General features: G+C 32.4%; 1 protein-coding gene across 1 annotated transcript; it reads left to right on the forward strand.

Annotated features, from left to right (window-relative positions):
* The first annotated feature begins 8,270 nt into the window (after window positions 1-8,270).
* Window positions 8,271-10,041, forward strand: LOC144574968 (uncharacterized). Its single transcript, XM_078325080.1, has 3 exons — window positions 8,271-8,675; window positions 9,296-9,400; window positions 9,529-10,041. The coding sequence occupies exons 1-3, from the start codon at window positions 8,374-8,376 to the stop codon at window positions 9,920-9,922; spliced, it is 801 nt and encodes a 266-aa protein (XP_078181206.1). The 5' UTR covers window positions 8,271-8,373; the 3' UTR covers window positions 9,923-10,041.
* The last annotated feature ends 2,266 nt before the right edge of the window (window positions 10,042-12,307 follow it).

A 12,307-nucleotide genomic window follows, 5' to 3' on the forward strand; every position in this document is an offset into this window, starting at 1 on the left:
CTAACAAATTAAATTTTTTTGAGTGTGAAGAGATACCAGAGAAACAGGGGTTCTGTTTTGCTAGCAACACGGACATCTGCTGGATTAGTGACTGCAATTGATCTGCTGCTGCCTCTGACCCGTTTCGGCTTGGTTCTGACCCGCCAGCGAAAAAGCCTGCGCCAGAGTGGTTAATTGCTCCGGGCCCATTAAGGAAATTTGCTCCAGGCCCGTTTCTTCTTGCTGCCCCGTTAATTCCACTATTCGGAATCGGTTCAAGGGTTATTAAATTATATGGTTCAGCGGAGGACTTGGGTTCAGCGAAATACACACGCCCCTCATTTCTTAATTCCCTACCTTCGTTCCGATCTCCTCTTCCTCCTCCAATTGAGCTCTGATTTTTCCAATGTTTTGGTTTCAAATGGGGATGAAGAAACCAGCAGTTCTCATGAGTGTGCCCCTCCTTCTTACATCCCGTACATCTCTTGATTTCATTTTGATTTGAGTAATTTTGGGAACTAGGGTTTTTTCTGAAATTGGGAAAGTTTGATTTTTTGGCAGCGGCAAGGCCGTGGGTCTCGGGTCCTTCGTCAGAAACGACTTGTGGACCGCCCATGGCCTCTCTTCTACTTTCCTCCTGTTGAATCATGTTTTTAATTTGAGAGTAGGAAGGGAGAGGGATCATGTTCATAATTTGAGCTCGCACGGCTTCATAACTCGGGTTTAATCCCGCAAGGTATTCAAAGATATCATCTTCTTCTTCTCTTTTTTTGATTATGGCGAGATCGACAGTTTGCGGCCGATATGACCGAAGCTCGTCTTTTTTCTTTTGAAGAGCACCAAGGTACTCTACATGCTTTTTCTCGCCTTGTTTCTCTTGTTGGATTTCTAGTTTTAGTTGATAGATGCGAGAATAGTTATTTTCTTGGCCGTACATGGCCTTCACGGCTTCCCATAGCTCGAAGGCTGTGTCGGGGAGAAGGAATAGTTCAGCAATGGGTGGCTCCATAGAGTTTGTGAGCCAAGTTATAATTTTATCGTTTTGAGTTCGCCATTTTCGCATTGCCTTTTTTTCGATTTCGGTCAGCTCAAGCTGATTTACAATTTTTGGTTCTTTATTTTCTCCCGTGATATATTCTCGCATCTCTCTACCGCTGAGCGCTCTTGCTGCAGCTTTTGCCCAGGTGAGGTAATTTCTCCCATTGAGCAGTGTATTTGTAAGCTTGGAGGCATTGCCGATAGCTTCATGTTGCCCTTCTTGAGCCATTTGCTCCTTGCTGATTTTTCGGTTTACGAATTTTGTTTCTGTTGAGATACCAGTTTACTGGTACGCAACGATTTTTCTCGGTCACAGAAACTAACGCTCTGATACCATGTTGAACTTTGAGATACAAATATGAGGATAATTTTTGAATTATTTTTCTGTGTATTTTACAAGATTGAAGGTGTCTTCCTTTTATACATGCCTATCTCAATTTACCGTTGGTACTCAAACAATGGTACCTAACGGTACAATCATTTAATTATCCTATTTACACTTTAGCCCTTTTTTTCCTTATTTTACATTATCACCCTTCTATTCTTCAATTATTCTCAACACTTTTCTTTTTTCCGAAAGGTAGCTACTAAGTAAATAATTATGGCATGCAAAAATAGTGCGGTAATGCAGCAAGGGATAAAACCTAAATCAAATATATATTATGCACCTACCTTGAAAAATCAGTGCCAGTACTAATCTTCTTGTCACCATATTTTCTCCAGTGATAGCCATCATCATATGGCATGCTTGTATTATTTATCCAAGAGTTGTCTTCTACCCTGTATAGTTCAGACAATTATTATTGCATGTCATTAACAATAAACTAAACTAAGGACTTGTATACAATATAGTTTCTCATATGGTCTTCTAATTTGTAATTAGAGTTTGTTGAACAAGTGTCAGGTACTGGTAAAAGTAAAGATGCTTGGATGTTTCGAAAACTGAGAAGGATTAAATGGCTGTACGAAAGCTGCAAAGAACAGATATGGAGCATATATAATTCACATGAATTGACTGAAATACTAAGTCGAGATTGCTAATGCATATCTAAGAAAATATATTTTTCAATTTGGCCTAGACATAACTATTAACAGAGTCTTACCCCAAATACAAAAACAACAAGCTATAGAGTCTTCAGAAAAAACAAAATAAAAATGTAGAAATTGATATCTTCAAAAGAAATAACTGATAATAAAAATTCCATCTTCTCCATTAAGATCATGCAAAAAGAAACATAAGAATTGAGTTAATATATCTAAAAAGCTTAGGAGAATGATTGTACATACTTTAAAGCTTGCAAAGCCTCTCTGAAAAGAGGCTCAGGCAACTCTTGCTTATGTACTGCTTCCTCTCCATTCCTCGAGTTCAACTGGAGAAGACCTTGCAGTTGTTTCAGTATGTCATAGCCTCTTGATCAAGGTATGAGTTTCCCATACAGGCAAAGAACTGTTACTTCTTTGTTTCTTATTAAGTTTTTGCTGGTGTTTTAAAGTGAAGGGGTGAGGCCATTTCCACAGGTTATGAAATTTATACCCTGTATAATCCAGGTATTTTGATCAGCTCCTTACATTAGAAATTTATATATGAAAGAGCTGATTTTCATGTTGTGGATTCTTTTGGTTTTCACATCTTTACGTACATTCTAGTAAAAATAGTACGATATCTAAACTATAATTTAATTTATCATGAGTTAATTTCAGAGATAATATATATATTCGACTGACAATTTGTTTCCCTCTCTCCTTAACCAATAAATATATATCAATACCTAACGGTAAGCAGAGACGTGCAACAGAAGATCTGCTAAGCGCATGTGCTATTGTGGTTGACTCTTTGACTGATTGGTTGCTCAATTTCTTTTAAAAAAAAAAAAATTGGTTCTTCCAAATTCCAATAGATTGTACTTTACCGTTTTATAGTACAACTGAATACAAAACAATGTTACCTCAAAAAAAAAAAAAAATACAAAAGAATGAAGTCAGAGAGATTCATACTTGTGCCCACTTATACATAAAGTCATATGCTTGCTACTACTTTGAACTTATACATAAAATTCGTTGGCAATCTTTTCTGACCGTAGGACATATATTAAAAAAGATCAGCCAAAATATGCAATTGCTTTCAATATTAATTTTGTTTTCAAACGATGGTAGACCGTAGACCTACCTTTCGTTTTTCATAGTTATCATTTACATTCAATTGGGATCATCTGAGGATCTCGAGTTAGTCTGGATTGGGTCGGTCGGATTAAGAATCATTTGATCTTAGATTTTTTTTTTTTAGTCTTAGGTTTGAGTAGGGTCAGGTTCTAGGTGGTCGTTTTTTTTTTTTTTTTTTTTTTGTTGTTGTTGTTGAGTAAAAGTTGAAGGCAAATATATATACAATTACCAATACAAGGATCACATGCGAGTATACAAAAGTTAAAGCAACAACCCAAGATTCCTAAAGTCAAGGCAAATATAATACGTATAATAAAAAGGTAAAGGGAAAGTAGTAAAGCAAAATTCCACCATAAATTTAGACCTGGCCCATTGTGCATGAAATCAATAAACATAGTGAAATATTTTTAGTTTTATTTTATAAAAAGCCTGAATAGGTGTCGCTTAACCGCTCCTGTAGTGGAGAGTCGTCCCCAAGGCGGCGCTAGTTATTCGTATATTAAACAAACATTGTCAAATACATACTCGGGTATTAATTATATATTGTCAAATTGGCATTGTAACAATAATTTATATAGAAAGTATAGTAACATATATGCATAGATACTGAAGCAAAACATTAATAATTAATTGAATTGTAAGCATCATTCTTCATGCAGAAGCTTAAATTGTCTTTTCTGTACTCAACTCTATTGCATATATGGTACGTGAATGCCAAATATATATGAATTGCAAGTTGCAACTAAGAAAATGTTTTCAGAATATATATATAGTTGAGACGAACCCTCCATTGCACCACGACGAAAGCGCATTTCTCGAAAATATAAACAGCACATTTTGATTTTAAATATTCCAAGTTATATAGCTTGTAACAAAAACAAAAATTATTGTTTCATCCTTTATCTACACCTAAATATTTATAGTTAATATATATGCAAGTTGTTCATATATCTGAAATCACAGGTGATTATATTTGTCTTTTACTAAGTGCTCAATATTTGTCTTTTACTAAATAAGCATAAAAGAATCAAGTTAAATACATTTCTAAATAAGTCAAAGCACAACCACAGTTGATAATTTTTATTCTAATAATATAAGGTGGAATTTTTTTTTTTTTATCGAACATATATACCAACACATGAGTGCAAGAAAGTGATGCTGATAAAGGAGTATTATCATCCCTCTTTAGACATTTGAAATATCATCTATGCTATTTAATTATATTAGTATTGAAGATAAGTTGAGAACTTTATCCACATTTGATGCTTAAATAAAATTTCAAGCATCCCAAGCAAACACTATATATTAATGCATATGTTTCTGTTCGATAACGAGAAATTGTGTTCAAACCTCATATTCTAGCTTAATAGTATATATATAGCAGCCTCATATTATCGGGTGTTTGACACACGTGCTATATGCAATTAATTACTATATACTAATTAATACTCTAATATACTCATATCTATCCCGCGTTGGAGAAAGAAAACGCGTTCTCTAACCCATGAAATTAAGATTTACCTTTTTGCATGGATGGCCCAAAATCTATGTCAGTGCGTGTTCCTGCTCAAGTGCATAATTTTAGAATTATTTTAAAGACTATATTTATAATAATATAGTTCATCAAGTGCATAAGCATATATAGTCCCATATATGGCAAGCTTCAGGTTATTTTCCATTTTTTTTTTCCATTTATTACAGGAATGATATCTCTGCGAGAATGCCAATGTATGATTTCTGTAATTAGGTTGTCCATCTTCAGGTGTGTGCCTCTTGAATTTTCTCTCTCTTAAGTCCATCAAATATGCTACAGTGACGATTGTGATTAATCACAATCGTCACTGTAGCATATTTGATGGAGTTGTAAATTATCATTTCGATCCATCGATTTCCGATCCAGGAGATTTAGCTTGTTTATATATCCAAATTCCAGCTAGTTACATACCGTTGTTTACTTGAAATTTGATGAAGGCCTATTCATACCAAGCATTACAATCATTCGTTTTATTTTTTTTTATTTTTTTATTTACAAGTACCTAGCTACATCGAAGGAAGAATAATTTCATATTCATTGTGTGAATATATTTTTGTTTTTAATGAAAGACTATTGATTAATTGCAGAAACAAAGTTAACTTATACATATCCTCTCACTGTGAACTACGTACTCAAATATGATTTTTTTTTTTTCCAATTTGAAAAAGACATGCAGTATAAAATAAAAACTTTAATGAAATTTATTTGAATTTGATTTATTGATTAGAAAATTTCCTCTCAACTATATATTCTGGAAATATTTTTTAGTTTCAATTTGCAATTTCATATTGGATTCGTACGTACGTGTCATATTAAATTTTTTTGGGAGTTTTCGATACGGACAAATTTTGATTCTACATGATGAATTGCTTCTTGGAATTTGCAATTCGTTCCAAGTGGATTGAATATATATATATGTTACTAGATTTCACATATAAATTATTGTTACAATGCTAATTAACAACGTGCATATTTACAAATTTTTGTTTCAATCAATATCAACTAACGCCACTCTGACTCCGGGACCACTCTAGAACCAAATATATATATACGTACGTATGATCACCACTAGCTAGATTTTATTATTATTATTATTGGAATTCGCTATAGAGAGATATTATGGTGAGGTATTTTGTTGGGTTTCTTAAGCTGTTTGGTGTAAAAGGATTTTGAATCGTATATACGTATGAAACCATAGAAACTTATAAAGGACCAAAAGCAAGTGGGAACTAATTAAGATGCTTAATTAGTATAGGGTACGATTAAATTTTAGAATGAGGTACAATTTTATAATTTGTTAATATTAAATATTATTTTTGGATAATTTTGTAACATTCCAATTTTCAAATACTTAGAGATTTATCTTAATTGAAGTAAAGTGCGCTTAAAAATAGTGATATGAATTTTCAAGTATATTTATAAACCTTTGTATTTTCAAATTATTCGAGTTAATAAAAATATTGTTTGAAATGTATATATGAAATTTATAGTGATGGAGGGAATGAATAAAGTAATGATTTAAACTAATATAATATTTAAATAATTATTTTATTAAATACTAAATTAATCCGATATTGTATTTATTTAATACTAATCTAATATTTTAAACTAAAATTATATTATATTTAATATAATATTTAAATTAATATTATATTACATTTAATATATAAACTAATGTTTTATTTAATACTAATTTAATTGAATATTTTATTTTATTCCACATTGAAACTTTTTGATTCCGGACAACTTGTAAGAGGTGGGGGGAGCCTTACTCCGTCCCACGATCTATTTGAAGTCGAGTCAATGAAGGAATGGCTTGAGTGTACCACCCGTGTTGGCTTCTAATACAACATTTTATTTAATAATAATATAATATTTAAACTAACTTTAATATCGCAGTTGAGAGAAAGGAATAAAAAAATGTACAAATTTATTTTTTATTAATATCATTAACTCTACTAGCTTGTAATTTTGCGAACCCAAAGCTTCTCAGAATTAACATAATATGGAGCTATTTTTGAACTAACCCAAATGTCTAATTCTTATTTGGATAACCACTTTTTAAAAAAAAAAAAAATGAAGCTATTCTTGGGTTAACACTGTTCTTACCCCCAACCAAGAATATGTGTTGATGTCTTCAATTTATAGTAAATAAAAAATTGAATGTTGGGATAGTTTACGAGTACAAATTAATTGGTGGAGGATTTATGAGGGTTGGTGCAGAAATTTATGTTCCAAGCTAATGAGATCACACAAAAATGGAGAGGAGGAGCTTAAATGAAAAAAAAGAAGAAATAATGTGAAATATTGTGGTAATTTATGTTCCAATTGTCGGAAGGATATGGTATATACTGATGAAATTAGTATACTGTATGCTTAATTTACCGGGACATGATATTTCTTTGAGATGCGTTTTGATATGATCCATGGTTCTAACTTCTAAGCAACACTTTTGGATACATGTTGGTAATATATATATATTGTCCATAATATATAATTGAGGCATGCGTGGTAGTACAAACTGAACAATACTGACAAATTAAAATGGCTCCTCAAATAAATCCAGGGTCATGTTGCTTCTATATAGGCATATTGTTTCTCTTCTAATTAGAACCACATTCTATTAATAAAAAAAATCACTAATCCATGTGTTTTTTTGCAATTTTTTGTTCCCTCTTTTTCTGAAATGTACCTAGTAGAAGATGAAAGTGCAGATCTTGTCTCGACATATAGCGTCAGTGCTTCTGTCACATTTGGCTGATTGTTTTGTCTTGTTTTGTTTTGTTTTGTGGCCTTTGTTTTGAAGAGGCGATTTTTGTAAGATGTCCTTGACAATTTCATAATAGTTATACGATGAAAGATTAATTAATAATAGTTGTAAAAAGGGCACAATAAGATATTAACGGAGGGTGGTTTTGTATTTTATATAGGATATGATTAGGTAGAAAACAGACCAGAATAGATTTGTTAAGTCTTCAGTAATTAAATAAGTAGTTGGTTCAACTTATTCTACTAATCTACAATTTAATAATACAGAGAAGGATTCAGAATTTAATCAAGTTTATATAGCTAATCGGGTTCAAACCAATTAATTAATCGGATACTGAATAAAAAACAATGCTCTAATTTATCATATTCAATGCTCTGACTTCTAATTTTCAGCGAGCAACAAAGTCAGTTTACCACACTAGCAAATGGGCTTAACAGATCTTCTGTGGCACCCACTGGTATAAGGTATATATCGATCAAGTCGTATACATTTCTTTTACTTGGTAAATAAAATGGGAAAAAGAGTCTTTGTTCAATAGTTTATTTTTTTAATTAAGATATATAAATTACCTGAGGTTTCTAGCTGATTATGTTGAAACTACAAAACCATGAAATCCATAAGTTAAAAATTAATTGTTGATAGATCCTTCTACGTACATGCAAGGAACCGCAGAAAGTCTTTTATTGTTCATCACCAATAAGCGTGTCATAAAAAGGACTCGAGGTCTTCCTAGAATTTGCTGTTTTTGTTTATTTTTAAGACCACTTACATTCGCAATATAAATAAGATCAATAAGCTGGACATGCTCTCACCTTCATCCTAATTCCTTCTACACCAGCTAACTAAATAAACAAACAAATTAACTAGCAACGGTTAATTCTCTGCTACATATATGAGAAACTCGTACCTTGATCAAGAGGCAGCCATTAGAAAAGTTGGTAGAGGTTATGAAATACTTAAAGAACTACAGAGTTTTCTCCAGTTGAAATCGAGGAAAGGAGAGGAAGTGGTGAATATCCAAGAGTTGGCTGAGCCTCTTTTCAGAGAGGGTTTGCAAGCTTTAAATTATGCACTTGGTATCATGAGGTCTGGTGTCAGTACAGTTGGGGTTAAATCACAGAATACTGTGCTTGATAGTGTGGTTTCTTCTGATACCAATCACAGAACTGAGAATGAAAGGGGCAAAAGAAGAAGGTAATATATAGATGATAATCAATGATTCACTCAACCTTTTTTTTATATATTAATTCAATTTTATGTTGATTTTCATATTCTTATGAAAAAATTGGCTTCTCAATTCGGAGTTCTGAGTATAAATTTAATATTGTTTTTCTTTGATTACAAATTTTAATGAAGCATAAGTAATCACATCAAGTTTGATTAATGATTGTGTGTGACAAAACTTTCTAAATTGTTTGGCAAAACTTGCTAAAGCTGATAAATCAAAATTCACAAATATATATTCATTCTCTTGAGATTACATAAAAGCTTAAATCTGTTTCTGAAAATTAGCTCAATGAAAAATTGTGATGTTATCAATATACCGAATTACGTTAGTTAAGTCATGTGATCTGTTCGTCGTATGCTTTAAGAACCTTTTGTTATATATATGGACTGCAGTTTGATTCAATAGTTGTCAGTGACATAGCATTAGTTGCATATATGTATATATAGATTGGCTAATGTACATCGCAAATTGAAGCCCTGTTTTAATTCAGATTCATATTTTGCAAGGTTCAAACAACCGATTGAAACCACTCAACATGATATCCATATTAAATTGTGCTTGGATTAATTTGTTGAATTAAGTACAGGTTAGGGGAGAATTCCTGGACAACTGACACAACCATGCCATATGACGACGGCCATCAATGGAGAAAATATGGAGACAAGAAGATTATTGGCACCAACTTATCACGGTAAGTAGTCAATGCTATTAGTTTTCTACTTATTTTACGCTCACACTTGAATATAGTTTACCAACTATGTTTAAGAAAAATGTTGCGGTATCAATTTAAAATTTAAACAATTTCATCTTCCTATACAGGGGCTACTTCAGATGCACATACAAAGATCAAGGTTGCGAAACGAAAAAGGTAGTGCAACAAACAAGCAACAGTGACCCCCATTTGTTCAAAGTGACATACATAAATACGCATACATGCGATTTTCACAAAACAATATCCTCAGCATCTCCTCTACAACCAAGTTCATTTAGTTTAATTGAAGCAGATAGCGGTGTCAATAAAATGCCGCATTTGCCAGAGTGCAAACCGAGCAGGCCTCAACTGTTGAAGAAAGGTTCATGCTCAAGTGATACAATCCTAACAGATACTTGTACAAATGCATCCGTGGTTGAAAGAAATTGCGAATGGGATGACTTGGATTCTTTGTTGAGAGATTTGATAGGATTTGCTTCAGAGGATTTTCTCCAAATATAGGACCATTTAATTTTTTTTTTCTGTGATTTTTGTATCAATTTGATGTGTGAAAGGATAAGAAATAAGAACTTCAACATAATTTTGAGGTGATATATTGCATGTACTTGTGATTAGAAAAATATATCTATCTAATTTTGAGTTTCTTCTTGTAAAAGGTTGATTAAACAATAAGCACTAGCTAGTCATCATATATATAAAAATGTCAGACATGCATGTTATGTCCTCCAATTAAATATTACTTTGTCAAGGAATAGCACAATCCTATTGTTGATTGCTAAAAAAATATACAAGCTGGAACAACCTTCATATATTCTTTGTTATCCACTAATGTCTTCATTGTCTTACTAACAAATATTTATTAATGTTTTTTCTTCAAGCATGATAGTTAACTCCCATTTCCTTACCCAATGTATATTGGATTTTCCATGAGCATATAATACGTACAACAACTATAACTTAATGATAGTTAAGAAATGTAATTTTCAAATGTTTGGGTCTTCATGATAATTATCCTAATTATTATGTGACTAAATGATCATGTCATCGAATGACACATGAACAAGATCAAAGGGCCACGGCACCAGAAACATTGCAATATGACTGAAATTTATACGAGGATAGCTTTCAAGGAAAATAAAATTTTGTATCTCAGTCAATAAAATCAAACATTATATGTATCTGCCCCATTACGGAGACAGAAAGTCGCATATATACGAAAGCACATGAAAAGGAAATGTGAAATATTATGTATAAACAGGAAGAATAAGAACAATTGAATAAACACAGGTGGTCATACTTCATTGTCACTTCTTTTGAGATCAGTCAGAATATGAACCAATTGTCAGAATATGAACCAGTTGCTAGTTCAGACCTTTTCTAATTGTAGATTTGATATGATGCTTAAGTTCAAAGAAGTGCGGTTGAAAAAGCTAGTGCTTTGCATTTTCAATCTTAAATAAGGAAAAAAATCGCAGCGGTAATTACGTACTGATGTCTGAATTAAACACCCACAATATGTTGGGTCTTGATCAGACTGTAAAATTGATGGAATTAATAATCCAGCCTCGTAAATTAACTAAAGTAAAATTGCAGATAAATATATAGACCCTTGGTAACAATTAATAGTAAATGAGATGGCCAGCATGCCAGTTCATATTAGCACATGTTTAATAAAAAAAACAGAGTAAAAATCCATTAAAACTACATATATGGATTCAGTTGGATTCCATGTGAACTTTACATGAAGCAACATTTCTAAGACTTGAATCCGCAGTTGACCAACAAATCAGTCTTCCTATGAGCATTTGTAGTTGCTTAGAGCCTTAGAGGATTCTGATAAAGTATAATATCTAGTAATAAACATCCGTTTCTTTTTCCCTGTCTTTTTCTTCTTCTGTTTCTTGTCAAAAGTGTGACACTAAATTTTGAAAATACAATTAGGATTTGATGGCTAATTTATCCTTAGTGACCTACGATACCTTCTTAGTACCCAAGTTCAATGATTGACCGACGCATGCTAACCCAAACAACTAGCTCGTATGCAATGAAATAAATCATCCCTTATTAATATGGCTTTGGCTTGGAGTTCCTGAGATTAAGACATTTAATCATCTCTTTTGTCTCATCTAGAACACCAACTATAAATAAGTCTCCATCCAGATATAAGTAGGCCTCATGTTATTCTTTGACATAAATACTATAGTATGTATTTGTCCCTGTCGATAACCTGAATCATTGAATACTTACAAGAAAAAAATACTTTAGTATGTATTTGTCCGTGTCGATAACCTGAATCATTGAAGATGAAATACATTGAATGAAGCCATATATTTAGTCTCTATGTTACATAGAAAATGTGGCAATGCAATTCCATACAAAATCTAACAAGCCATATATTTAGTCTCTGTGTTGGATGCTTGATCTTGCCTAAATCATTCAATATAATCAAAACTAATTTGAAAGTCAAATTTTTAGTAAATCTAATAGTATATCTAATAATGAAGTTCTGGGCAAAAGCTTCAGCAATTTGAGTTGAGAAAATTAGGAGATATGTATATGTAAGCATGAACTGGCAAAACCTCCTTTTCAAGAAGCCTTGCTAGGGTGGAATAATTCCCTCAGCATAATGAAACCTGGCATGAGAAAAATGGAGATGAAACAGAAGATTATGGGTACCGCCGTACCGAGTCAGGTGCATCGGTTTGCCCTCCTCAGGATAGTGTTTTGTTGAATGATTTTTTATCAGATGTTGGAAAGAAGAAAAAAAGGTAATATAAGTTGCTGTTCAGCAAGTCCTAGGTATATAAAAGCAATAATTAGAATGCCAAGTCCATTAATCATCAAAGTTCAATGCAATTTATTTTCATTATTCATTTTTGGGCAGAG

Source organism: Carex rostrata, chromosome 23 (genome assembly GCF_964058835.1).
Source record: "Carex rostrata chromosome 23, lpCarRost1.2, whole genome shotgun sequence".
NCBI lineage: Eukaryota > Viridiplantae > Streptophyta > Magnoliopsida > Poales > Cyperaceae > Carex > Carex rostrata.

Excerpts from the sequence above, each read along its gene's own strand:
- LOC144574968 (XM_078325080.1), top strand. The coding sequence starts at position 8,374 with ATGAGAAACTCGTACCTTGATCAAGAGGCAGCCATTAGAAAAGTTGGT. Across the intron at positions 8,676-9,295 it reads GAAAGGGGCAAAAGAAGAAG|GTTAGGGGAGAATTCCTGGA; the intron begins GTAATATATAGA and ends AATTAAGTACAG. Across the intron at positions 9,401-9,528 it reads ATTGGCACCAACTTATCACG|GGGCTACTTCAGATGCACAT; the intron begins GTAAGTAGTCAA and ends CTTCCTATACAG.